The 24,657-nt window shown below is 72.2% G+C and overlaps 1 protein-coding gene across 1 annotated transcript in view; it reads right to left on the bottom strand.

Moving 5' to 3' along the window:
- The window catches only part of LOC126037979 (SCO-spondin-like), a 30,224-nt gene extending 6,690 nt beyond the window's left edge, over nucleotides 1-23,534 (bottom strand). The window contains exons 1-69 of the mRNA XM_049798966.1: nucleotides 23,447-23,534; nucleotides 23,081-23,293; nucleotides 22,866-22,948; nucleotides 22,579-22,749; nucleotides 22,289-22,500; nucleotides 21,916-22,018; nucleotides 21,617-21,775; nucleotides 21,398-21,483; nucleotides 21,164-21,286; nucleotides 20,917-21,079; nucleotides 20,519-20,759; nucleotides 20,163-20,301; nucleotides 19,906-20,032; nucleotides 19,598-19,770; nucleotides 19,240-19,461; nucleotides 18,972-19,137; nucleotides 18,205-18,457; nucleotides 17,558-17,738; nucleotides 17,178-17,272; nucleotides 16,846-17,102; nucleotides 16,612-16,749; nucleotides 16,318-16,520; nucleotides 16,060-16,187; nucleotides 15,839-15,948; nucleotides 15,418-15,567; nucleotides 15,205-15,298; nucleotides 14,673-15,073; nucleotides 14,220-14,450; nucleotides 13,959-14,132; nucleotides 13,528-13,764; nucleotides 13,286-13,408; nucleotides 13,077-13,168; nucleotides 12,748-12,973; nucleotides 11,969-12,121; nucleotides 11,728-11,868; nucleotides 11,425-11,610; nucleotides 11,189-11,339; nucleotides 10,961-11,120; nucleotides 10,821-10,875; nucleotides 10,603-10,713; nucleotides 10,278-10,496; nucleotides 10,093-10,190; nucleotides 9,719-9,860; nucleotides 9,153-9,318; nucleotides 8,996-9,065; nucleotides 8,859-8,916; nucleotides 7,875-8,003; nucleotides 7,576-7,728; nucleotides 6,978-7,142; nucleotides 6,576-6,755; nucleotides 6,317-6,439; nucleotides 6,031-6,157; nucleotides 5,768-5,893; nucleotides 5,593-5,684; nucleotides 5,297-5,467; nucleotides 4,933-5,188; nucleotides 4,822-4,868; nucleotides 4,168-4,314; nucleotides 3,927-4,093; nucleotides 3,420-3,580; nucleotides 2,778-2,998; nucleotides 2,342-2,383; nucleotides 2,053-2,226; nucleotides 1,668-1,877; nucleotides 1,254-1,421; nucleotides 1,026-1,157; nucleotides 581-821; nucleotides 188-340; nucleotides 63-109 (exon numbers count right to left, since the gene is read on the bottom strand). Coding sequence (XP_049654923.1) covers nucleotides 63-109; nucleotides 188-340; nucleotides 581-821; nucleotides 1,026-1,157; nucleotides 1,254-1,421; nucleotides 1,668-1,877; nucleotides 2,053-2,226; nucleotides 2,342-2,383; nucleotides 2,778-2,998; nucleotides 3,420-3,580; nucleotides 3,927-4,093; nucleotides 4,168-4,314; nucleotides 4,822-4,868; nucleotides 4,933-5,188; nucleotides 5,297-5,467; nucleotides 5,593-5,684; nucleotides 5,768-5,893; nucleotides 6,031-6,157; nucleotides 6,317-6,439; nucleotides 6,576-6,755; nucleotides 6,978-7,142; nucleotides 7,576-7,728; nucleotides 7,875-8,003; nucleotides 8,859-8,916; nucleotides 8,996-9,065; nucleotides 9,153-9,318; nucleotides 9,719-9,860; nucleotides 10,093-10,190; nucleotides 10,278-10,496; nucleotides 10,603-10,713; nucleotides 10,821-10,875; nucleotides 10,961-11,120; nucleotides 11,189-11,339; nucleotides 11,425-11,610; nucleotides 11,728-11,868; nucleotides 11,969-12,121; nucleotides 12,748-12,973; nucleotides 13,077-13,168; nucleotides 13,286-13,408; nucleotides 13,528-13,764; nucleotides 13,959-14,132; nucleotides 14,220-14,450; nucleotides 14,673-15,073; nucleotides 15,205-15,298; nucleotides 15,418-15,567; nucleotides 15,839-15,948; nucleotides 16,060-16,187; nucleotides 16,318-16,520; nucleotides 16,612-16,749; nucleotides 16,846-17,102; nucleotides 17,178-17,272; nucleotides 17,558-17,738; nucleotides 18,205-18,457; nucleotides 18,972-19,137; nucleotides 19,240-19,461; nucleotides 19,598-19,770; nucleotides 19,906-20,032; nucleotides 20,163-20,301; nucleotides 20,519-20,759; nucleotides 20,917-21,079; nucleotides 21,164-21,286; nucleotides 21,398-21,483; nucleotides 21,617-21,775; nucleotides 21,916-22,018; nucleotides 22,289-22,500; nucleotides 22,579-22,749; nucleotides 22,866-22,948; nucleotides 23,081-23,293; nucleotides 23,447-23,526 — 10,696 coding nt within the window. The 5' untranslated portion in view covers nucleotides 23,527-23,534. The remainder of the gene's footprint in view (nucleotides 1-62; nucleotides 110-187; nucleotides 341-580; nucleotides 822-1,025; nucleotides 1,158-1,253; nucleotides 1,422-1,667; nucleotides 1,878-2,052; nucleotides 2,227-2,341; nucleotides 2,384-2,777; nucleotides 2,999-3,419; nucleotides 3,581-3,926; nucleotides 4,094-4,167; nucleotides 4,315-4,821; nucleotides 4,869-4,932; nucleotides 5,189-5,296; nucleotides 5,468-5,592; nucleotides 5,685-5,767; nucleotides 5,894-6,030; nucleotides 6,158-6,316; nucleotides 6,440-6,575; nucleotides 6,756-6,977; nucleotides 7,143-7,575; nucleotides 7,729-7,874; nucleotides 8,004-8,858; nucleotides 8,917-8,995; nucleotides 9,066-9,152; nucleotides 9,319-9,718; nucleotides 9,861-10,092; nucleotides 10,191-10,277; nucleotides 10,497-10,602; nucleotides 10,714-10,820; nucleotides 10,876-10,960; nucleotides 11,121-11,188; nucleotides 11,340-11,424; nucleotides 11,611-11,727; nucleotides 11,869-11,968; nucleotides 12,122-12,747; nucleotides 12,974-13,076; nucleotides 13,169-13,285; nucleotides 13,409-13,527; nucleotides 13,765-13,958; nucleotides 14,133-14,219; nucleotides 14,451-14,672; nucleotides 15,074-15,204; nucleotides 15,299-15,417; nucleotides 15,568-15,838; nucleotides 15,949-16,059; nucleotides 16,188-16,317; nucleotides 16,521-16,611; nucleotides 16,750-16,845; nucleotides 17,103-17,177; nucleotides 17,273-17,557; nucleotides 17,739-18,204; nucleotides 18,458-18,971; nucleotides 19,138-19,239; nucleotides 19,462-19,597; nucleotides 19,771-19,905; nucleotides 20,033-20,162; nucleotides 20,302-20,518; nucleotides 20,760-20,916; nucleotides 21,080-21,163; nucleotides 21,287-21,397; nucleotides 21,484-21,616; nucleotides 21,776-21,915; nucleotides 22,019-22,288; nucleotides 22,501-22,578; nucleotides 22,750-22,865; nucleotides 22,949-23,080; nucleotides 23,294-23,446) is intronic.
- Nucleotides 23,535-24,657: the final 1,123 nt, after the last annotated feature.

The following is a 24,657-nucleotide window of genomic DNA, read 5'->3' as shown; positions in this document are numbered from 1 at the left end:
TGTGGGACCCGGCACGGGGCGGGTGCCGTTGGGGGGGACGCAGGTGGGCGGGGGGCACTCACCGGCACAGGGGATGTCCTGGCACTGGATGCCCTCGGGGGTGCAGGTGCTGGGGGGGGGACAGAGGTCGGGTGGGTTTGGGGGTGCAGTTCGGCCCCCGGCCCCCTCGGCCCCCCCCGGCACTGACCATCGCCGGCACTCGCCCTGCGGCCAGCTCTCCCCCAGGCGCCTCTCGCTGCCGCCCTGCAGGCAGAGGGGTGGGCAGGGCGCCGGCGTGCAGCCCCGGCTCTGCTCCTCCACCCCACCACACTCGCCGTCTCCTGAGTCCGGGGTGGGGGTCCTGGGTGGGGGGACAGACACGGGGGTCACCCACCGCATTGTGGGGGCTGCGGGAGCTGGGTGCCAGCTAGCACCCATGAGGGTCACAGCGGATTCTGCCCCACAGCTCGTCCCCGGGTGCCGTGTCCCCTGGGTGCCATGCGTGTCCCCCCCGGGTGCCACGCGTGTGTCCCCCGGGTGCTGTACCCCATCCCGTCCCGTCCCGTCCCTGGGTGCCGTGTCCCCCGGGATGCCATGTCACCTGAAGCGGGTCTGCCGCCCGTCCCCGCAGGTGACACTGCAGGGTGCCCAGCGGCTCCAGCGGCTCCAGCCGCAGGGGGTGGGGGGGCACCCCCGGCGGGTGCAGCGCAGGCGGCCCCCGGCGCAGCTGCAGCTCTCGCAGCCATCGCGGCGGTGGCTCCCCGGCACCCAGCTGTGCCCCGCCGCGTCTGTGCACTCGCAGTGGGTGGGGGGCACGCAGCCCCCGTCCTGCTCCAGGGTGCCTGTGGAGATGAGGCGAGGGGGGGACACACACAGACGATGGACACTCGGGGACGGGGCACACGCGTGTGCCCCTGCAGACCACACGGGCACCCCCAGCCTTGACCAGTGTGGGGGGACCTGAGCTCTGCCCCCCTCCCCCAGGGTGGGCTCCCCTTGGGGGGACACACAATGGGGGGGACGACACAAGGACAAGCAGGACTCACCGTTGGGGCAGCGGCAGCCGGGCTGGCATCGCTCCTCCTGCCCGCAGACCAGGCCCTCCTGCAGGTCCCGGCAGTGCCGTGGGCAGCGGTTGGCACAGGCCACCAGCGCCATGCCGGGTGGGCAGCCCTCCCCTGGCAGACAGCACCGTCAGACTCCCCCCGGTGAACATTGCGGTGACCCCCCCGCCCCCCACAACCACCCCAAAGCCTCCCTGCCCCGTGCCGTACCGCAGGGCTGGGGGTTGCAGAGGCGCAGGTGGTGCCGCTCGCCGGGGCAGGGTCGCCCCCCGTTTTTTGGGGGAGGCCGGGTGCAGGAACGGCTGCGGACGGAGCGACCCCCCCCGCACGTCCGGTCACACCGCGACCAGGGACTCCAGGCTGACCAAGCACCGTCCACTGCCGTGCGGCGAGAGGGTGTCAAATGGGGGTGCTACCCAGTCCCCCCCCCGGCCAGCTCCCCCCTTGCCACCTCCCAGCCCCCCCAACCAACCCTCCCAGACCCCCTTAACCAGCCCCCCAGACCCCCCACCGCCTCCCAGCCCTCCTGACCCCCCAAATCCCCAACCAGCCCTCCCAACCCTGCCCGAGACCCCCAGTCAGCCCCTCAGTCGTTCCCCCCACCGCCCCCCAATCCCCCCTCACCCTGGCAGGCCTGCAGGTTGCAGAAGCGGTGCTGGGCGTTGGCGCTGAGGATGTCGGGGCACCAGCGGCCCCCCGGCCCGGGGGGGCTGTAGGCGCGCAGGCGGAGCTGCAGCCCCCCGCCGCAGCTGCGGGAGCAGCCGCCCCACGGTCCCCACGGCGTCCACCGGCAATCCTGGCCGGCACAGGACTCCCCCGGGCAAGGGGGGGCGGCTGCGGGGACACCGGAGCTGGCACCACCAGCACCTGCACCCCCGCACCTGGCAGCCCCCAGAGCCTTGGGGAGGGGGGACAGATGGACCGCCCCCCCAGTCCCCTGCATGAGCAGTGGGGCAGAGAGACCCTCCCAGCCCACCTGCGCAGTGGGGCGGGTCCCCCCATAGCCCACCTGCGCAGTGGGGCAGGTTGCAGGCCCGCTGCTGGACGCTCTCCCCGCCGCAGCCCCCAGCCCGGCTGCAGGAGCGGCTGCGGCTCTTGGTGGCCGGAGCCTCCGGGTGGGTGCAGGTCTTGGAGCAGGGGGTCCAGGGGGACCAGGGGCCGAAGCCCTCCTCTTCCTCGGCGCCTGGCCCGGGACGAAGGCTCCCCATCAGCGGGGTCAGCCAGGGGCGTGAGACACCCCCCCATCCCCGAGCCCCCCCCCCCAGGGTCAGGGGTCCCGAGGCGGCATCCCCCCTCACCTGGGGTGGTGGGGCCAGGCTCCGGCGTGGGGACGGTTGTTGCTGGGGGGACGAAAGCAAATGCCATGACATCCCTAAACCCCCCGGCCCCTGTGCCTGGGCAGGATCTGGCCCACTAGGGTGGGGTGGTGGGACCCATGGCCCCATGGGGCAGAGGGGATGGAGATGGGGAGGGGGCTGTGACCCATGGCAGGGCAGAGGGGACAGGGATGGGGGTGACCCACAGCAGGGCAGAGGGAATGGAGCTGTGACCCATGGCATGACATGGAGATGGGGCTGCGACCCATGGCAAAGGGGACAGGGATGGGGCTGTGACCCACAGCGTGACATTGGGACAGGGCTGTGACCCATGGCAGAGGGAATGGGAATGGGCCGTGACCCAGGGACCGGCACCGGGGCTGTGACCGGGACCCACGGCAGAGGGGCCGGGACCCACCGGGGCAGTCGGGGCTCTGGCAGTACTTGCTGTCGGTGCGGGGGCCGGCACAGTCCCGGCCCCCGTTGGCGGGCGGGGGGCTGGTGCAGCCCCGCCGGCGGGTCATCAGTCCCAGCCCCCCACAGCTGGGAGAGCAGGGGCTCCAGGGACCCCAGGGCTCGAACCCCCCGTCCCGTCGGCATCCCGGCTCCGAGCAGTGCAGCCGGCCATGCAGGCAGGTGCTGGGCAGGGGGGGCAGCCATCAGGCAGGAGCCGTGGGGCAGGGGCTGGGTGCTGGGTGATGGGGAAGGGGGCGGCGGGGTGGTGGGGAAGGGCAGTGGGGTGCTGGGTGATGGGGAAGGGCAGTGGGGTGGTGGGGAAGGACGGTGGAGTGCTGGGTGATGGGGAAGGGCGGCAGGGTGCTGGGTGATGGGGAGGCATGATGGGGAAGGGAAGTAGGGTGGTGGGGAAGGGAAGCGGGGGTGATGGGGAAGGGCAGCAGGGTGGTGGGGAAGGGTGGTGGGGTGCTGGGTGGCGGGGAAGGGTAGCAGGTTGCTGGGTGATGCGGCAGGGTGCTGGGGAAGGTCAGTGGGGTGCCAGGCTGTGGGGAAGGGCAGCAGGGCACACGGTGGTGGGGAAGGGCAGCGGGTGCCGGGCGCTTACCAGTTGGTGCAGGCGGTATGGATGGTGCTGCCCGGGGGCAGCTCCTGGCCCGGTACGAGGAGGGGGAACGCGGGGGTGCCCGGGCCGGGGGGGTCCAGGGGGGCGGCGGAGCCGTTCTGCAGCTCCCGCAGGAGCTCTGCCGTCAGCACGCAGGGGCACTCCTGCACCGCACCTGGCCTCGAACCCGCGGCTCCGGGGGGCACCCGTGGCCCCGGGGAGCCCCCAGTGTCACGGGGAGCCCCCACCACGCCGGGGAGCACCCATGGACCTGGGAGACCCCAGCACCCCAAGGACCACCCCTTGTCCCAACTAGCACCCACCACCCCAAGGAGCACCCACTGCCCCGGGGAGCCCCCACTGCCCTGGGACCCCCCCCCAGCTTTGGGGCCACCCTGTGAGCAGGCACCCCCCCCCCAATCCCAGCACAGGAGAAGGCAGCACCCAGGGGTCACCCCTCGGAGAGGGGTCCGGGGCAGGGGAGCGCACCGGGGGGTGCCGGGGACTCACCGAGAGGCAGGCGCCGCGGTGCAGGTAGGTGCCGGGGGGGCAGTGGCAGCCCTCCTGGCAGCCCCCCCAGAAGCAGCCCACCCGGCCGGCCAGGTGGGCGCAGCTATAGGGGCAGCCCTCGTCCCGCTGGCACTCGCGGTACAGCCGCCCCGCCGGGCAGCCCGCCTCTGCGCCAGCACTGGGGCTCAGCACCGGGGCTCAGCGCCAGAGTTGTTGGGCAGGGCTGGGGGCTGGTACTCACCCCGGCACACCTGGGTGTTGCAGATCTGGCTTTGCAGGCCCAGCCCCGGGCACGCCGGCTGGTGGCACTGCCGCCGGCGCAGCCGTTCACCGCCGCCGCAGGAAACGCTGCAGGGGCCCCACGGCGACCACGCGCCCCACAGCAGCTCTGCGGGCACGGGAGGGAAAGTGGGATGGCATGGGGCGCCACCGGCTCGCATGGAGCCGCGCAGGGCCTGGTGCAGGGGCAGCCTCAGCCTCACCGGCAGGCGTTAGCCGGCGCTGCACCGGTGCCGACACCAGCCCCGACACCCACAGCCCTTGGGAAAAAGGCCCCGGGGGGATCTGCTCAGCCCCACCGCATCACCCACACCACACCACATGGCACCACAGCACACAGCACCATGCTGTGCCGCACTGCATGGCACCACACGGCCCTGCACCGCACGGCACCATGCTCTCCACAGCAGCACATTGCATTACGCTTTGCCACATGGCACCGCATGGCACTGCACGGCACAGCACTGTGCCAAGGCAGCATTGCCCTCCAGGGGCCCCCCACCCTGTGTTGCCCCGTGCCACCCTGTCCCCCCACCCCCGCACTGTGTGCCCCCCTGGCACCACAGCCATGCCGGGACCCTCATCCAACCCCAGTGCCACCGCTGCCGGCCGGTACCTGGGCAGGGCTCCGTGCTACACACCATCGTCCCAGCCGTGCAGGTACTGCATGAGAGAGGGGGTCAGTGGGGGGGACCCCGGGTGGGGACCCCGGCAGCCACATGCTCACCAGTTGTTGCAGGCGTCGAGCGCGGTGGCGGTGTCACCAGGCTGGTAGAGGCGGCCGTCGTGGTAGCAGAGGCAGTGGCCGGGTGGCACGCAGCTCTGGTTCTGCAGCAGGAGCCCGGCCGGGCAGGCGCAGCCATCGTGGCAGAGCGCGGCACATTCCACGCCCACACCCTGGTCCAGGCAGAGCCGGGGGCAGGGCCCTCCGCCGCGCTGGCACTCCTCCACCGTCTGGTAGACCATGTTCCCTGGGCACCGCGCTGCAAGGAGAACGGGCAAGTAGGGCTCGGTGTTGTCTGCTACCGGTGCTGCCGGGCAGTGGGGCTGGGCATCGGCCATCATGGCACTGCCCAGCATGGGGCACCCACCTTGGCAGGGCTGGGTGTTGCAGTCCCGTGTCTGGACGTGGGGGCCGGCACAGTCGGGGCCCCCATGCACCGGGGTGGTGCAGGCCCGGTGCCGCCTCTGCTCACCAGAGCCGCACGGAGCGGAGCACTCGGACCAGGGTGTCCAGGCGCTCCAGCCGGTGCCGGGCTCTGCTGGGGACAGACCAACACGTGGCACTCGAGGGGCCACCGCGGCACCGGGCTCGGGGGTCCCTGGGCCGGCACCGGCACAGCCTCCACCATCTCCGGTGCCACCGTGGGGCTTGGTGGGTGCCTACCGGTGCCGCAGGGCTCGTGGCACTCTCGCACCTCCCGGGCCTCCCCGGCGCAGGGGGCTCCGCCGGCAGCTGCCGCGGGGTTGGAGGGTGACCTGCGGGAAGGCACCGCATGGCTGCCCATCCATGTGGCACCGCCACCCCCATCGCTGTGGGGCAGAGCCCCTCAGCCCCGCACCTGAACCTCTCCTGCGTCCCCATGCCGCAGCCGCCATCGCACCGGGTCCAAGGTGACCAGGCGGACCAGCCGCAGTCCACGGCGCAGGCCACATCCTCGCACGTCACCATCCCATCCCGGCACACGCTGGGGACGGGCGCCGGGCTCAGCCGTGGGAAGGGCAAGGGACACCCCCAAAGGCCCCGGTGGGGGACCCGGCGAGCCTGGCCTGCAGGCAGCACCGGGGTGCAGGTGGGGTGCGGGTTCGCGGTGTCGGCACTCACCACCGGCGGCAGCCCCGCAGGAAGACCTCACCGGGCAGCCGGTGCTCCTGGGGCAGGTGGCACCGGCACTGGCTGGCGTTGACGCAGCCGCCGTCCTGCAGGTACAGCCCTGGCGGGCACCGGCAGCCTGCCCGATGGTGTGCCCTCAGCACCGGCACCACCGGCACCTGCCGCCACCGTGCCGGGCACCGGCACCCCCCACCACCCCCAGCCCCCCCGTTCTGTAACCGTGATGTCCCCAGCCGCTCCCGTTGCCCCCCCAAGCCCCCCCAGCCCCATCACTCACCCTCCTGGCAGGGGCTCGGGCAGGTGCTGTTGGTGCTGAGGTCCCCGCAGGTCTGGGGGCAGGGGGGCACCCGTGCCCTCTCGCAGCCCCCAGCCCCCACAAACACCATCTGGGGGTCGCAGCCTGGAAGGGAGGGGGGCAAACAGGGATGCTCAGGGACGGGGTGCTCCCCCAGTCACCCCAGTGCCAGGCCCCTGCACCCCGGCACGCTCTCCCCCCCCCCCCCCGGCGGGGGTCACCCCGTCCCCCCACCCCATACCTGGGGGCTCCCCGCAGGGCTGCAGGTTGCAGGGCTGGCTCTGGAGGGTGCCCCCAAGGCAGGGCTGCCCCCCATTCTTGGGGGGGGGATCGCTGCAGCTCCGTGTCCGGCTCCGCACGCCCCCCCCGCACTCAGCATCGCAGGGGGACCAGGACCCCCAGGCCGCCCACCCGCCGGGCACTGGGGGGAGAGGGTGGGGGGCAGCGGGGAGGCAGAGGGGGTGGGCAGCCCCTGCCCACCCACCCGTGCTGCCCCGTTGCTCAGCCACAGGACCCCCTGGCATCCCCTTGTCCGCCACCGTGGGATCCCCAAGCCCCCCACCATCGGGGACCCCGGCCGGCCAGGGCACAGTGGGGGTCCCGGCCCCTGGGGGGGGTCGCGGCCCGTGGTGGAAGCGGGTACCTGGGCAGGCGCGGAGGAAGCAGGCGCGGGTGTCGAGGCGGGGGCGGGCGCAGCCCCCCCCGGGCAGGGCCCCCCGCAGCAGCGCCCGCCGGCGCAGGGTGACCCCCAGCCCGCAGGAGCGGCTGCAGGGACCCCAGCCGCCCCAGGGGGACAGGATGCAGTCGGCTGGGGGGGGCGAGGTGGGGGGTGAGGGCTGTCCTGGGGGACCCCCCCACGCTCATCCAGCCCCCACCCTTGGGCCCCCCCACCCTTGGTGCCCCCCAGCTCAGACCCCCAGCCTCAATCCCCCCAGCTTCAGGGCCCCCCAGCCTCAGTGACCCCTGCCTTGGAACCCCCAGCCTCAGAACCCCAACCTCAGATTCCCCCAGCCCCAATGCCCCCCCCCCAGCCCCGGTGACCCCCCCCAGTCCCAATGCCCCCCATCCCCAATGCTCCCCAGCCCCAGTGCCCCCCCAGATCCAGTGTCCCCCAGCCCCAATGTCCCCCCCAGCCCCGGTGCCCCCCAGCTCCCCAGGGCAGGGCAGGCAAAGGGACAAGTGGCAGGACACCCCGGGATGGGGGGGTCCCAGTTCCCGTGTCCCCGTCCCCCCCCATGTACCACAGTCACGCTCATCGGAGCCATCGGGGCAGTCGGGGTGCAGGTCGCAGCGTTTCTCGGGGGGCAGGCAGCCCCCGCTGCTGCAGGAGAACTGTTTGGGGGAGCAGGTGGGGGGGGGCCAGGCTGGGGGGCTGGCGGAGGTGGGGGGGCCGCCTGCAGAGAGGGCAGGGAGCGGGGTTCACCGCTGACAGCCCCCCTTGCCCGCTGTGGGCAGGTTTGGGGGGCTCAGCCTTCCCCCCCTCCCCGGGGAGGGGGTCCCCGCAGCCATGGGGGGGTCCCGGGGGGGGGGGTCGGCTCACCACAGCGCGCCTCGTCCGAGCCGTCCAGGCAGTCCTGGCGCCCGTCGCAGACGAGGGCCGCATCCAGGCAGCCCAGCACCCCGCAGGTGAACTGGCCCCGTGGGCAGAGCAGCCGGGGCAGCGCGGGACCTGGGGGAGCAAAGGGGGGGGGGGCACGGGGGGCACAGCCCCACAGCACCCCTAAACTCACAGCACCCAGCTCACGGCACCCATCACCCCACGGCACCCAGCCCACAGCATCCCAAAACCCACAGCACCCACCCTACAGCACCCTTGCCCCCACCCCACAGCACCCCTAAGCTTACAGCACCCCCAGCCCCACGGCACCCCTGAACCCACAGCACCCCCAGCCCCATGGCAGCAAGCTGGGGTGCTTCCACAGCCCCCCCCCCACTTTGCCCCACGGACACCCATGTCCCCGTCCCACTCCCCAGGGTACCACATCGGCTGGGGGGGGGCCGTGCCCATCCTCGACCCCCGGGATCCCCCTCACCTGGGGGGGTTGGGGGGGGGACCCCCGTCAGAGCCAGGGAGGGCGGTGCTGTGACCAGGGGGGACACCGGGGGGGGTCCGGAGGAGGGTGGGCTGGTCCCCGTTGGCAGGGTGCCGGGGGGTGTCGGGGTGTCAGGGGGGCCTGGCAGCCCGGCGGGGGGGGCACCGCTCAGCTCCGGCTGCCCAGAGCCCCCCAGGCTGGCCGGGGCTGGTTCCGTGCCCCCCGGCACTGCGGGGCTGGTGGCTCTGGCTCTGGGGGGGACCTCGGCCACAGTGGGGGGCTGGGGGGGGGGCTCGGCCCCTGGCTGCCCTGTGTGGGACAGGACCCGGCTGTGGGGGGCAGGACGGTCCCCTGGCAGGGCCGGCTGCAAGGGTGGGTGCAGCCGGGGGGGTCCCACAGCCCAGAGCCCCCCCAGCCCTGCAGCCCCCCCAGGTAAGCCCCAGGCTCCACCAGGTTCTGCCCCCCACCCTGCTCTGCCCCACGGCAGGTACCTGGGGGGGTGGGCTCGACACCTTTGGGGGTCAGCCAGGTGCCCGTCCCGGGGGACACCTGCATGGGGACAGACAGGTATCACCCACTGCTGTCCCCCAGCCCCCCTCACTGCCCCCCCAGCCCCCCCAGGGCTCACCGTGCCCAGGGGCACCGATGGCAGCTGGGTGGTCGGCACCAGGACGCCGGCTGCCACGGGCATCGTGGGGCTGGAAGAAGTAGAGGCAGCAATTAGGGGTCGCCCACCCCAACCGCCCCCGGCTCCTGCGGGACCACCACCGTCCCAGCACCGGTACCTGCCAGCGCCGGGGGTCTCACAGCCGGCCTCATCGGCACCGTCGGGGCAGCTGGCGATGCCGTCGCACCTCTGGGATGCCGGGAGGCAGCCGCCGGAGCCCGGGCAGGTGAAGTGGGACGGTGGGCACAGCCCGGGCACCGGGGTGGGCACCGGGGGGGCCAGCCCTGCGCGGGGTGGGCAGTGTCGTCGTCAAGGGCAGCACGCCACAGCCCCAGGCCCCCCGCGGTGCCGGATGCCCCCACCGCGGCACCGGACCCCTGACCCCGCTCACCACAGGGCAGCTCGTCCGAGAGGTCCCCGCAGTCATCGACGCCATCGCACAGGGCACCGTGGGGACCCCCGGGGACGCAGCCCCCGTTCCCACACCGGAACTCCCCCACGCCGCAGGGGCGCTGGCTTGGCCTCACCAGCATAGTCACTGGCACCGCTGGCATCGGCACCGGCACCGGCACCGGCACGGCCCCGAACCGGGCAGGGGGCACTTTGGGGAGAAGGCAGAGGTGGGCAGGAGAAGGGGTCCCGCGGTGGGGGATGAAGGCGTGTCCCCCCCTCGCCCCCCCATACCTGGGGGGCAGCCCAGCAGCTCGGTGCGCAGGACAATGCGGTTGTGGAAGTCTTGGGGGAGGATGCGGACGTGCCGCGCCTGCACCATGCGGCCCAGCAGCCGCACCGCTGGTGTGCTGGCATCCCAGTTACCCTGGAAGAGCTGAAGCGGGGGAGACAGGGAGGGGGGACACAGGCAGGGGTGTGCAGGCAGGGACAGGCAGGGGGGTGCGCACGCCTGTGCACGAGCACCCACGTGCGTGGCCCCGTGCGTGCAACCGTGGCTCCACGTGCAGCCGGTGCTCGCCGCGTGCCTCCCCCCATGCCCGCCCGCGGTCGCGGTCGCACCCCGGTGCAGGCGGCACCTTGGCCTCAGGCCGGCCGTCGGCGGTGACCTCGCGGTAGCGGTGCCAGCGGGTACCGTCAGCGCTGAACCGCAGCAGGAAAGCGGTGACGAAGGCGTCGGAGGAGCCGGCTCCCTGCACCACCACCCCTGCCAGGGGACAGCGCGGCAACGTGTCGGCACCGCCACCCACACCGCCGCCACCGGCAATGCCCGGGGGTCCAGACGGGCACCCACCGGTGATGTTGGTGGGCTCCAGCAGGTCCAGCTGCAGGAAGGGGGGCTCGGAGAGCAGCGCCGGGTAGGCATCGTCCGGGGGGGCCCAGCCCCGCAGCTCCTGCCCGGGGTCACCGCCGTGGAGGCGGGCAGCGTGGGCAGGGGTCCCTGCCTGCTCCGAGGAGGCGGCAAAGCTGCTGTCCGGCAGGGAGGCGATGCCCAGCGGGCGGTAGCAGGGATCTGCCGGGATGGAGGATGTGGAGTGGGGGGGACAGCCCCCAGTCCCCGGCTGCCTGCACCCTGCCCACAGAGGGCAGCCCCGTGGTGAGGGGGGGGTCTTGCTTACCGCCGAGGGGAGGCAGCGGGAAGGTGAGGAGGGGGCTGCCGGGGGCCTCTGCCGGCGTGGCGGAGGGGGGCTCCGTTGTCAGCGTGGGGGGGGTGGCTGTCCCGTTGTCACCTGCGGTGGGGACAGCCACCATGCAGCTCGTGCTGGGGCAGCCCCCACACTGTGGGGACGCCCCCCCCCCCCCCCCCCCGCTGTGGCACCCGCTCCCCCCGACTCACCCGCCGGCGCGCAGTAGCAGCAGGAGTCCCCATGGCCCTCCACCAGCACCTGGCCCTGCGTGGGGTCACCGTCACCGTCACCATCACCGGCAGGGAGGGTCATCCCCGCCCGGGGATGCACCAGCACCCCCAGCCCTCACCTGGGGGCAGCCGGCAGCACGGTGGAAGCAGTAGGGCGAGCAGCGGACGGCCAGGCTGGGCAGGCACTGGCAGACGTGGCAGGGCCCCCCGCGCCAGCGTTCCCCCGGCACGCGCCGCCGGCCCTGGTACTGGCACTGCCGGCACGGCGCCGTCTGGCACCTGCGGAGAGGGGAGGTTGTCGGGGAGCCCACCCGCCCGCTCGCCACCCCCGGTGCCTGCCACCTCACCTGCGGGCCTTGCGGTAGATGCCGCGGCAGTGCCGGCCGCTGCCGCGCCGGCTGGGGTTGGTGGGGCTGCGGAAGGACCACTGGACGCTCTGGGAGCCGCAGGGACCCGGGCACTCGCCCCACGCCGACCACGCCGACCAGCCGCAGTGCACTGCCAGCAATGGGGGGCACCAGGTCAGCGGGGGTCCCGCCGGTCCCTCCCTGCCGTCGCGATGCCGCCACGTGCCAGGACCCACCGGTACAGTCGGGGTTTTGGCGGCAGCGCCGCAGTTGCCCGTCCAGGCAGGTGCAGAGGCGGCAGTTCACCTTCACCGGCTGCCCTGGCCGGTACCGCAGCCCCCCAACCTGGCAGGGGCACTCCCGCGGGCGCACGCACCGGCCGCTGCCGGCATCCAGCACCAGCCCCGCCGCGCACCAGCACCCTGCCACGGGGGGTGAGTGGGTGGGTGGGTGCGCTGCGGCTGGCCTCTTGTCCACTCCAAGGCGAAGGGTCCCCGAGGTCTCCGCAGGTCCCCCCATCGTTGTCCCCTCCACCTCACCTGGGCTGCAGGGTCGGTCCTGCCGGCACTTGGCACCGGCGGCGAGGTCGGTGCAGGACGCGGGGCAGGGGGCACAGGACCGGGGCCACAGCCCCCCGGGGCAGGCGGAGGCGTTGGGGCAGCCCCCTGGCTCGCAGGCACCTGGGGCGGGAGGAGCGGGGTCAGCCACCCCCCGGAGCCCACCCATCTCACCGGGACCCCCCGGTCCCCCAGAGCCCCCCCCCACCCCGCTGTCACCCACCCATTTCGAGGGCGGCGGGGGACGAGCCAGGCAGCTCAGTGCAGTGGCGGCCACCGTTCTCGGGGGGCCGGCAGTCCCGCCGCCGCAGCCGCACCCCACCGCAGCCCCCCGTGCAGTTGGACCAGGTCGCCCACTCGCTCCAGGCGCCGTCCACTGCGGGCAGGAGGGAGAGGAGTGAGGGTGGGCAGCCCCTGCCCGCAGCCCCCTGCCCGTGCACCCCCTGGCACCCCAGGGCCACGGCCAGCCCTGACCTGTGTGGGGGGGCCCCGCTCCTGCCCCGGCAGCCCTGGCCACGGGAACACCCCGGACCCCTTGGGCAGCCCATTGGGGTGATCTAGGGTAGTACTGGGATGCTCTGAAGAGATATTGGGGTCTTAGAGGGGGGGTATTGGGGTGCCCTGGGGGGTACTAGGGTGTCCCAAAGGGGATTGGGGTCATCTAGGGGCATATCAGGATGCTATAAGGGAGTATTGGGGTGTCCCGGGGGGGGGGATTGGGAACCCCCTTGGGAACCCCCAAACCTGCTGGGCAGCCCCAGCCATGGGAACCCCCAAATTCCCCATGCAGCCTCAGCCATAGGGATCCCAAAATCTCCCCAGCCACGGGAACCCCCAACTCCCCTGGGTAGCCCCAACCATGGGAACCCCCAAATCCCGCAGGCACCCCAGCCATGGGGTCCCCCCGGACTCCACGGGCATCGCCAGCGGTGGGACCCCCCCCAAACCCCCGTGCCGGCCCCCACCCCCTGACCCCCCATCCCTGCCGGCAGTCCCACTCACCGGGACAGGCGATGCTGAAGCACTGCTGCTCCTGCGCAGCCTGACCGCGGCACCGGTGCAGCACGCCGGGTCGGTGCTGATGGCAGCCCCGCGTGCGCTGCTGCAAGCCGGGGCCGCAGGAGCGGGTACAGGCGCCCCAGGGCCCCCAGGTCCCCCAGACCCCGCAGTCCTGCTCATCCTGGGGTGGTTCCCCCCCGGCCCCGCAGTCCGGCACCCCGTCGCACACCTGCGGCACCGGCGCGATGCTGAGCCGGGGAGGCGGCGGGGCAGCACCGTAGGGACCCCATGGTGGCACCGGGAGGGGCGGGCGTCCCCCACAGCCCCCATACCTGCTGGAAGGTGACACACTCATCCTCACCGCAGGTGTATTCGGCGCAGGGTCCCCCCGTCCGGTTGCTCCCACCGGTGGGGACGTGGCTTTCTGGGGAGGGGACAGGGGGTGGCCGTGGCGGGGTGGCCGTTTCCAGCCGCAACCCCAGGAGCTGTCAGGCTGCAGCCCCCCGCCACCCCCCACCTCCCTTGCCGGGGAGCCCCTCACCACAAGCCAGCTCGTCCTCGCCCTGGGGACAGTCGGTGGCACCGTCGCAGACCCTTGATGTGTTGAGGCACAGGCCATTGTCGCAGGCAAAGTGCCCCAGACACGGCGGGATGGCGGTTGAGCCTGCGACGGGGCCAGAGCACCATCAGGTGCGACGCTGTGGGGGGACCCCCAAGAGCATCCCACCATGCTGGGTGTCACTGGGGAGAGGGACGCTGGGGGAGACCCTGACCACAGCTCACCACAGCGGTCGGTGCTTTCGTCGGAGCGGTCGTGGCAGTGGGGGACACCGTCGCAGAGGTGGCCATACGGGACGCAGTCGGTGCCGTGGGCACAGGGGAAGTGTCCAGGCTCACAGCCACCGGCACAGCCCAGCTCGTCGCTGCCGTCGCGGCAGTCGGCTTCGCCGTCACAGAGCCAGCCCCGCGGCGTGCACTCCCCGCTCCCGCAGGCGAAGGCGTAGGGGCCACACGCCGGCACTGGGGGCAGCGGGTCACCGTGGGGTGCCCAGCCCAGCGGTGCCCGTCGCACCCCCATCCCCACCAGGTGCCATCCCAGCACAGAACACGGCGATCCGGGCAAACCTCCCCCGTGCCGGCACCGGGGCTATGGGGCAGGGCAGCAGAGAGCCACGTGGGGAGTCTGGCCGCCCCACAGCATCGCCGCCCCTCACCTGCTGAGGCGTTGGCGGGGGTGGTGAGCACGGCAGCGGCCAGTGCCGCCGCACACCCCGTCGGGCTCTCGTCCCAGCCATCCCGGCAGTCGTGGTGGCCGTCGCAGACCGTGGCCTCGCCAATGCAGGAGCCGTCAGGGCAGGGCAGCTGCCCGGGGGCGCAGGTCACCCGGTCTGGGGGGGGGACACACAGTCCCATGGGGCGATGCCGGCACGGGCAGGGGGTCCTGGCGGCAGGGGCTGAGCCCTGTGGCCCCTCACCTGGGCAGAAAGCCTCGTCGGTGCCATTGGCACAGTCGTGGTGGCCATCGCAGACGGTGGATGGGGGCAGGCACTGGCCATCGGGACACTGGAAGTGGCCGGGCGGGCAGACGCAGCCGCGTTCATCGCTGAAGTCACCGCAGTCGTCATGGCCGTCGCAGCGGTGAGGGTACGGCACGCACCGGCCCAACGCGCAGCGGAACTCGCCCGCCTCGCAGCTCGGGCTGCAGCCTGCAGTGGCAGCGGTCAGGGACCCCGCCGTGGCGCATAGACGCCCAGGGTCAGGGGGCTCAGGGACCTCCGCCATGGGGCACAGGCCCTGCTGCTACGGGGCACAGCCTGCTTGCAGCCCCCTCCTGCACCCCACTGCTCTGGGACCCGGGACCCTCGCAACGCCCCCCCCCTACCCCGGCACCCCTGGGCGCAGCCGTGGGGGGTCGTGGGGCCACTCGCCTGCTTCATCCGAGTCGTCGGCGAAGCCGCAGTCCAGCTCTCCGTCGCAGACGCGTCCCGGGGGGAGGCAGCGGCCGCTGGCACAGCCAAACTCGGGGGGGGTGCAGGTGGAGCGGGGGCAGCCGTCCTCGTCGGAGCCGTCGGGGCAGTCGGGCACGCCGTCGCAGCGGGCACCCCAGGCCAGGCACTGCCCGCCGGCGCAGCGGTGCTGGTGCGGGGCACAGCGCGGGGCGCAGACTTCATCCGAGCCGTCCCCGCAGTCCTCCTCGTTGTCACAGACCCAGGCGCCCGGCACGCAACGCCCGTCGGCGCGGCAGGCAAACTCCCACTCGGCGCAACGCGGCTCGGACGGGCACGGCTCCGGTGAGGACGGGCAATGCCATCGACCCGCCGCGCACGTGCTGTGGGGATGGGGATGGCTCAGCCCTGGGGTGCTCCCCACCATCCTGGCATCACCATCCCGGTATCCCGGCTGCTGGCAGGTGCTGGATGGCTGTGCCAGCCCGGTGCTGCACCAGGCGGGGAGACTCACCAGTTCTTGCAGCCCTGCTGCACCATGGCACCGGCCGGGAAGGCAAAGCCATCCCAGAAACACGGGCACTCGGTGGGCTCGATGCAGCCACCATCTGCCAGCGGAGAGGGTAGGAGGTGTCAGCCCCATGCCAGCCCCACGCTGGCCCCGCTCCAGCCCCAAACCAGCCCCATGCCATCCCCATGCCAGGCCCATACCATCGCCAGGTCTCACCGTGCAGGACCCTCCCCGTGGGGCAGAAGCAGCCCTCCAGGCAGGACAGGCTCTGGCAGTGCTCGGGGGGCTCCCGACCGAGGCTGCGGCAGGTGGGGGGGCAGGGGGGGCCGCAGGCGTTGTATTCCAGTCCCCCGTCGCACTGCAGAGCTGGAGACAAGGGGTCGGGCAGGGCAGGGACCCCCCCTACCTCACAGCTGCCTGGTCCCGCTCCCTCCCCATGCAGGGGGCTCTTCCCCCCCCGCCAGCCCCGGATCCCACACCCCCCCCCAGCCCCATCACACATCTGGATCAGCCACGGGACCAAACCCAGACCCCAGCACAGCCCGTGGGGGGCGCAGCCCAGCCCCCAGCCTGGACCCCCCCAAAAACCGACCCCCAGCCTTGACCAGAGCCCACAGGGATGGGGACGGTGACTCACGGCACAGCTCCTGGCTCCTCCATCGGATGTGGATGCCGCGCCGGCCACACTCCTCAGCGTAGGTGGCGATGGCCGTGCACAGGCACTCGCAGTCCCCCCCGGAGTCGCAGCTGCCAGCAGAGCGCGGCGGGTCGGTGCCCAAGCCGGTGGGATGGTGGTGGTGGGACCCCCCACCCACCCCGGTTTGGGGACCCCCTGCCCGCTGCTGACTCAGCACTTACCCGCAGGCATCGAAGACGCACCAGTCGTAGAAGCGCTGGCACGGCACCGCGTCGTGGCACGGTGCGAAGAGCCGCTGCCGGAGGACGCTGCAGCGCCTGCGGGCCCACGTCGCCCGGTGGGGGCTCTCCTGGGGGGGCCAGCACTGCTGTCAGATGCCATCCCTTGGCCAGCCAGGCGCTGGGGCTGCCCCCCCACCTGCTCCCCACCACCGTCCCCGCGCAGCTGCCCCAGTTCCCCATCCCTGTCCCCATCCATACGGTGCAGGGGTGCCAAGCGTCGGCGCTGTCGACCTCGGGGCAGAGCAGGCTGAGGCGCCAGGAGTTGCCAAAGAGGTCGGCGGTGGGCTCCAGCACCCCTTGCCGGCTGGCAAAATCGTTCTCGGCGTCGCCATCAAAGTTCCCGCAGAGCCCGACCACGCGGCCCCGGTGCTGCGGCTCCAGCCGGACGTACACCCTCGTGCCTGGGGTAGCACAGCATGGCGCTTGGCACCAGCGGCCCACCGTGGCACGGCTGGCCCTGGGGACCCCCCGAGCCCTCCCAGCAGGTCTCACCTCCGTCCCAGAGCACCGCCAGCCCCAGGCGGGAGAGGAGGAGGAGGAGGAAGAGGCCGGCGCGCTCTAGCGTCAGCCCGGTCCCGCTGTAGATTTTGGGGGGTCGAACCGAGACCCCGTTCACTGTCACGTCCCTCCCTGCCGGGACAGGGTGGGCTGTCAGGGGCGGTGACTCCCAGCACATCCCTGTCCCCATGGGGGACCCGTCCCTGCATCCCCGCCCCGTCCCCTCACCCCGCAGCATGTGCACCACGGTGTTGCCCATCACCACCACCACCGATTTGGTGCAGGTGACACCGCTGGTGCCACAGGGGACGTTCTCGGCGGTGACGGTGAAGAGGCCGGTGGTCTCGCGCGCCAGCAGGTACTCGCAGTCCCCTGGGAAGGAGAAGGCTCGCCCGTCGAAGGTGACGTAGTGGGGGTCCCCTGTGGCCACACAGGTCCCCGCGCACTCCTCCCGGCCGCAATGCCAGCGCTGCTGCCGGCACACGCTGCGGGGGACAGAGCTGAGTGCTGGTGCAGCCACGGCATCCCCGGGGTGTGGGTCTGGGGAGGGGGGGTCTCACCAGGTGTTGCAGTCCCAGACGATGGTGTCGTTGGGCCAGTACAGCCGCCCGCCGTGGTGGCAGGGACACTCCTCTGGGGACACGCAGCGCCCGTCCTGCCGATGCGAGACCCCCCCCATCCAGTGAGGTGGGGAGAGGGGACTGACAGCACCCCTGCAGCATGGGGGGCTCTGGACAGGCACCAGCAGAGGGGCTGGGACCCCCCAGTACCCCTCATCAGCCCCCCACACCCCACATCCCCGATGGCCCACGTCCCCTGGACCCCCCAGCCCCTGGTCCCCCATGCCCAGGTCCCCTGACCCCCCCACTTCCCCAGCCCCCTGATGCCCCAGCTCCCCTAGCCCCCTAGGACTTCCTCCCCCAGGGAGGGGGTCACATACCAGGAATACGGTGCCAGGAGGGCAGACGCAGCCGTCAGCGATGCCGGCACAGGTGCCATTGGGCTCGGCACCATCGCAGCGGCGCAGGCAGGACCCCGGGGCATGAACCAGTCCCCCAGGGCAGAGGGCGGCCACAGGGCAGGGGGCTTCGGCACAGCGCCAGGACCCGCCGGCACAGATGCTGCGGGGAGGGGACATGGTGAGGGCAGCCCCCCAGCACCCTCCAGGCCTGGGGAGCCCCCAGCTGGCCCCACGCCAGGGTCCTGGCATCCCCATCCCCATCCCACCCATCGCCATCTCCATCCCATCCCACCCCATCCCACCCAAAGCCCACTTCCCAGCAGACATGCCCTGGGCTCCACATCACCACCTCAGGGATGGATCCCCCCCGCCAGCCATGCTGGGGGGGCCGGAGACAGGCTCTTTGTCGGTAGCACCGGCGCCCCGTGGCAGGGACGGTCAATGAAAGCCACCTATCCCGCGGTGCCGTCCCAAACGGGCCGTAGGGGGATTTCATCAGACGTCTCCTGCCACCGCCACGTCCTGCGGCACTGGATCGGTGTCCCTCGTCCTGCCCAGCCCTTGCCGTCCCCTGTGTCCCCCGTCCGGTCCCTGCCACCCCCTCAGGCACCGGCTGGGCTACGCACCAGGCGTTGCAGCCCCGGCGGATCTGGCTGCCGGGAGGGTAGAGCTGGGTGCCGTGGCGGCAGGGGCAGTCGGCTGGCGGGACGCACTGCCCGCCCTCGGCCAGCACCAGCCCAGCAGGGCAGTTGCAGCCAGGGATGCAGAGCCCGTCCAGGTCGGGGCAGGAGCTGCCCCCATCCAGGCGCAGCTCGGCGCAGGTCTGGCCACAGGGACGGCCACACTCCAGGTACAGCTGCCCCCCGCTGCACGGCACGCCTGCGGGGACGGATACGGGGAGGTCACTGAGAGCAGCATCCCTGCTCTGCCCTTTCCTGCTGCCTGCACCCCCAGCACCCGGCCCTCCCCGCTGTCCCCTGGCATGTGGTGGCAGCATCCCCATCCCATCCCCACCTCATCCTGTCCCATCCCATCCATCCCCATCCCATCCCCACCTAATCCTATCCCATCCCATCCCCATCCCACCCCCATCCCATCCCCATCCTCATCTCATCCCATCCCATCCCCATCCCCATCTCATTCCATCCCATCACCGTCCCCTCCCCATCCCATCCCACCCAATCCACATCCCCATCTCATCCCATCCCATCCCATCCCATCCCATCCCACCCAATCCCCATCCCCATCCCCATCTCATCCCATCCCATCCCACCCAATCCCCATCCCCATCTCATCCCCATCTCATCCCATCCCATCTCCATCCCCATCCCCATCCCCATCCCACCCCACCCCACGTTATCCATCCCTTCCATCCCGCCCCCCTGCCCCGCACCGCAGAAGCTCTGGTTCCTCCAGGAGAGCGCGGCTCCCTCCCGGGCGCACTGCCAGGCGTAGGCAGCCAGCACCGGGCACAGGCAGCGCTGCCCACCCCGGCAGGCGCAGGCATCGTGCAGGCAGAGCTGGAGGAAGGGCTCCGGCTCCACGACCTGGTGGCAGGGCTGGGGGCGGGAGGGGCACGTCAGGCTGCGGCGCCGGCACTCGGCACCTCGGCCGGGCACCGGCCACGCTGGCGCTCAGCCGGGGCGGGGGCCGCTCGGCACCTGGAAGGCAGGGCCATGCAGGACGGCGCAGGCGGCCTCGGCGAGCTCCCGCCGGCCGGCGAAGGCACCGCAGGGCTCGAGGGGGAATGGGCTGAGCACGGGGCAGTCGCCGGACGTCCGGTACTTGTTGGCAAAGGCGGTGATGCTGGTCTCCACGTCGCCCGCCGGCGTGGTGAACTCATCCTGCTGGTTCCAGTTGTAGGTGCCGCAGAGCCCCCGCACCTGCCGCACCGGTATGTAGCTCAGGATGGGGCCCGCAGGACCCCCTGTAGCCAGGATGCATCCCGCCGGATCCCAGCCCAGTTCCACCACCAGGCACCACCATGGTGGTGCAGCACAGCTGGGGACTGGGGCTCACCTTGTCGGCGAAGGCAGGCTGGAGGGTGATGTAGGCGGCAGGGGTCTCCAGCCCCCAGAGGACATGGGCCCCGAAGGTCTGGAGCAGCAGGAAGGAGGAGGACGCCCGGCGGATGCTCAGCTCGGTGCTGGCAAAGGGCAGCGTCACCTCCCGCCCGTCCACCGTCACCTCGCCTGCGCCAGGAGAGCACGGGGACGTCAGGGCACGGCTACCGGGCTGGCACCCACCACCGTGGGGATATCAGGGCACGGCCCCCAGGCCAGCATCCACCAGCCCGCCGGGGCGCAGGGACGGTCCCCGCAGGTCACCTGTGCCGCGGAGGCGGGCGGAGGTCCGGCGGGCATTGACGGAAAGGGACCGGAGACAGCTGAGGGGCCGGCGGCCATCGCAAGCCTCATGCTCGGCCGTGATCAGCAGCTGCCCCTCCACGAAGTCCTGGGGAGTCAGAGACCCTACTGAGCCCCCCTGTGCCAGGGTCCCCGGGGCAGAGCCCCCCAGGGCAGGTCTCCACCACCCTGGCCACCACCACGGCCACCATCCCAGCCACGGCAGGGACCGCGCTCACCTGCACCAGGGTGTAGGCGCAGGCGCCCAGGAAGGAGAAGCGCCGGCGGTCGAAGGTGACGTAGTGGCGGCCCCCCAGCACCGCGCACTCCCCCGGGCACCGGTCCTGGCTGCAGAGCCAGTGCCCACCCTGGCACGTGCTGTGGGAACAAGAGGGGACACCGGGCTCACCAGGGGGGATAACACAGCCACGGCACCTCCTGCCGCACCAGGCATGGATGCACGGGCGCTTGCCCCCCACCCCAAAACATGGGGTACGATGGGCATCGTGCCCATCCATAGGGTTTATTCCCCTGTGGGTGCAGGATCTGGCCCTGCCTGTGCAAGATTCGGTCCTGGTGCCTCGGCATTGCTCACCACTGGTTGCAGCGCTGGCGGATGCTCTGGCCTGGGGCGTAGCGCTGGCGGCGGTGGTGGCAAGGGCAGGCGCTCGGGGGGACACAGAGCCGCCCGTCCTGGTAGAGCCCCGGCGCACACTCGCAGCCACCGGCGCAGTCCTCGCGGCATGACCCCTCCTCGGCGCTGCCCACGGCCGCGCAGCTGGCGGGGCAGGAGGAGACGCAGTCCGAGAACCGCTTCCCCGCACCGCACCGCCGCTCTGCCGGGACAGACACCGCGCTCAGCACCGGCGGGCTGAGCGCCGACTGAGGGGTGCACACACGAGCCTTTGGGGTGCAGGAGCCACCAGCGCAGTGGTGGTGGGGGGACCCGCAGCAAGGGGCTCAGTGCCAGACCCCCCCCCCCCGGGTCCCTACCACAGAAGGCCGGCTGGCGCCAGTCGACGTAGGTTTGGTGCCGGGCACAGTCCCGCGCGTAGGCGGCGAAGGTGTCACAGACGGCCGGTGGCGGTGAGGACCCAGCATCTCCCTCCCGGCACTGCACCTCCAGGCACGCCGCATAAAAACCACCGGGGTCAACCTGGTGCAGGGGTGGTGGGTGAGGGCGGTGGGACCGGCACCCCCAGCACCTCCCGGCCTCTCGCCGCAGTGGGCACCCACTCACCTCGCCGTGGCACTGGCGGAAGGGCTCAGCCAGCAGCTTCCCGCAGATGGCCTCGGCCGCTTGCCGCACCGTGTCACCCACCATGCAGCCGAGGCTGAGCTCTGCCACGTCCCTGCAGGCGGGCTGAGCACAGGGGGGGACCCTCAGAACCGGGGTGGCCCCTCCACGGACCCGCAGCCTGACATGGGATTCAGCAGCCCCAGCACCCCCCAGTACCCAGCTCTGCCCCAGTACCTCCAAGCCGATATCTGGGATCTTCCAGGAGTTGCCAAAGCTGGCAGCAAAGGGGGCCACGTCTCCCCCTGGCTGCAGGAAGTCATCTGGGGGCACAGGGAGGGCTGGGGCAGGTGGGGGGACACGGCACATGGCCCCGACACAGTCGCCCCCGCACCATGTCTCCCCCGCACCCCCAGCACGGGAACAGCAGGGTATCACCGGTGAGGTGATGCTTACCGGCAGGGTCATCATTGTAGGGGCCGCAGAGCCCCCGTGTGCCGCCCCGCTGCTCGGCGTCGACCGTCACGGTGACCGCCTGGCGCCCATCCGAGGTCACCCGCACGCCCAGCCCACTCGCCACGGCCACCCAGTCACCCAGCCACGTGACGCTGATCCCTGCCGGCACCACAGCGGGTGGCTCGGCACGGCACGGCACAGGGACAAGGGTGGGGATGGGGACAGGGATGGGGATGGGATGAGGACCCAGGACCCCAGGATCAGTGGCAGCAGGGGACAGAGTCTCCCACCACCCTCACCGTTGTGCAGGTACGGCTGTCCCTCCGGCACTGCCACACCATTCACGGAGATGTTTCGGCCCCGGGCCGCCACCGTGTCCATCCCAAAGGTCATGTGCAGCGTCTGCGGCAGCGCGGTATCAGCCAGGGCTGGGTCCGGCTGCCTGCAGTGTGTGCCAGGGCTACCAGGACCCCCGTGGCTGCCGGCAGCCACGGATGCCCAGGGATGCCGTGACCACGCTGGGGCACACCACAGGGATGTGACATGCCGTGGGGACAGACCGACAGCCCCCCCTGCCCCCAGAGCGACTGTCCATGGGGGGGAGCAGAGACCCTGGCCAGGCTCCCCCTCCTCTCACCCACAAAACCCCCCCACCGCGGGTGCAGCCAGTACCCGAGGATTGCCAGCAGCAATGGAGACGGCCCAGGTGCCGTCAGCGGCAGCGGCCAGGCTGTAGGTGCACTCGCCGGAGAAGTGGAAGTGCCTCCCGTCAAAGGTGCGGTACCGGGATCCGGCCCAGGTGAGGCAGCTGGCCGAGGGGCCCCGGTGCCGGGCAGCCGCTCCTCGCAGGGACACGGCAGGCGACGGCTGGGGGGACGCCTCTCCTGCCATGGGGAGGTGACGCTGCTCAGCAAACGCCCCTGCGGGACCCCCCACGCTCCCCCTGGGACCCCTGGACCCACCAGCGAGAGGCAGGTGCGTGCAGGCGAGGCAGGGTGCGGTGGAGCCGTTCCTCCAGCTGTGACCCCAGGGGTGCCGGCAGCACTCGGCCAGGCTCATGGCAGAGAGGTTGCGGCTGCCGGCGCCGTCCTGGCACTGCCACGTGCCGTAGCAGCGCCCCAGCAAGCCTTCGCCTGCGGCACAGGGACACGCTTCGTCTCCACCGGCGAGCACCGGGCATCTCGCCAGCTGGGTGCCAGGTGGTGGGGACAGCACGACGGTGCCACTGCGCCTCACCACCAGCCCCTACCTTCGGTGCAGTGGGGTCCGCTCCAGCCCTGGCAGCAAGCACGTACCGTGCGGTTCCACACCACCGGACGCGTCTCCGGGGGCCTGCGGGGCGGGGGGAGTCCCGGCATCAGGGGTGGGCCAGGGGGCACGCAGCATGGGGATGGGTGCCCCCTCCTGCCCCCCACCCCGGCATCACCCCTGTGCTGTGTACCCCGCTTTCCCCCCAGCATTTACCTGTAGATGTAGCAGAGGGGGGTGCCGGAGCCGGGCTGGGTGTCGTGGTGGGGCTCACCGCGGTCCCCACCATAGGCTTGGCGCATGCGGTCCCGGTCGATCCGCCAGCCCACCAGACTGTAGTGGTAGAGGCTGGCACAGGGCACCGTGTCCTCACGCCGCGGCGTCACCTCCTCCTCCGCCGTCACCTGCACCGTCCGCTCGCACCACCGCCTGCCACGGCACCTCATTCACCTGTGGCACCAGCACCCACCCCGGCACCCATCCCACCCCCCCAAATCTGGGCTGGGGCTGGCATCCCCTCACCATGCCCCATCTCGGTATCAGCACAGGGCCGTGGCACAGGCCCCGGCACGGAGGACTCACCCGGTGGCTGCTTCTGCCTTGGCCACCCAGAGCAGCAGGGCGACCAGGACCCAACCGGGCACCCGCAGCACCCCGGCCATGCCGCACCGTCCCCCGGGCACGCTGCGCTGCACTGGCCACCTTGGCAGAGGAGCACCAGTGTTAGCAGTGGAGCAGCCAGATGGCCACATCCCCGGGGGTGTCCCCGGTGTCGGGGAGTCCCGTGGGGACTCCCCGACACTAGGGATGCCTGGCATGTGCCATCCCACCAGGGAGCAAGGCATCACGATGGCAGTGATGGGGACATGGCGACAAGGGCAGGGGACATCCCCAGATGCTGCAGGCAGCCCCCCAGGACAGGGGGTCACCCCAAGATGGGGCTCGCACCCCACCTTGGCCCCTCTTACCTTGGGCCGCCCGGACACCAGCTCCGTCCCAGCTGGCTCCGGCACTGCCGCCCCAGGGGCTGCAGGTTTTATGGTGTGGGACTGGCTGGCCGGGGCCATCTGTGGGGCCGGTGATTGGGCCCAGCTGCCGGCTGGGGGGGGACCTGCTGTGGGACCCCCTATCGCCCCGTCTCCAGGGCAAAGCCCTCAAGACTGTGCCGGGGAGGCCGGATCCAGAGCCCCCCAGGCGACTCTGCCCAGCGAGGCCACATCCTGCATCCGGCACATCCCAGCAGGAGCACGGGATTAGCGCTTGGTCCCCCCCCCCGGCACAGATGGACCAGGATTGAGCTCGGCCATGCCCCCCCGACCCTGCCACGGATGTGCTGTGACCCCCATATCCTGGTCCTGCTCATTCCCCCCCAGAACGCCGCACCTCCTCTATCCCCACGGCCATGTCCCTCCACGTTCCCGTTTCCCCGTCCCACATCCCCCCTGCGTCCCCCTGCCTGCCACCATCCTCACGGTTGTGTCCCCCTGGGTCCCCATGTCCCTGTCCCATGTCCCCTCCGTGTCCCCCCCCCACCTTCAACCCCTCAGTCATGTCCCCCTCTGTCCCCATATCACTGTCCTGTGTCCCCCCGCCGTGTCCCCACACCACCTCCATCCCTACAGCCGTGTCCCCCTTTCCCCGTCCTGCGTCCCCTCCGTGTCCCTCTGCCCTTTCCCTGTCCCGTGTCCCCACGCCCCCATCTCCCTGCCTGCCCCAATCCCCACCGCCATGTCCCCCTGTGTCCCCACGTCCCTGTCCGGTGTCCCCACTCTGTCCCCGTGTCCCCCTGCCTG

Source organism: Accipiter gentilis, chromosome 4 (genome assembly GCF_929443795.1).
Source record: "Accipiter gentilis chromosome 4, bAccGen1.1, whole genome shotgun sequence".
Taxonomy (NCBI): domain Eukaryota; kingdom Metazoa; phylum Chordata; class Aves; order Accipitriformes; family Accipitridae; genus Astur; species Astur gentilis.
Note: the sequence above shows the minus strand (reverse complement) of the source record. Positions and strands in the feature narration are given on the sequence as shown.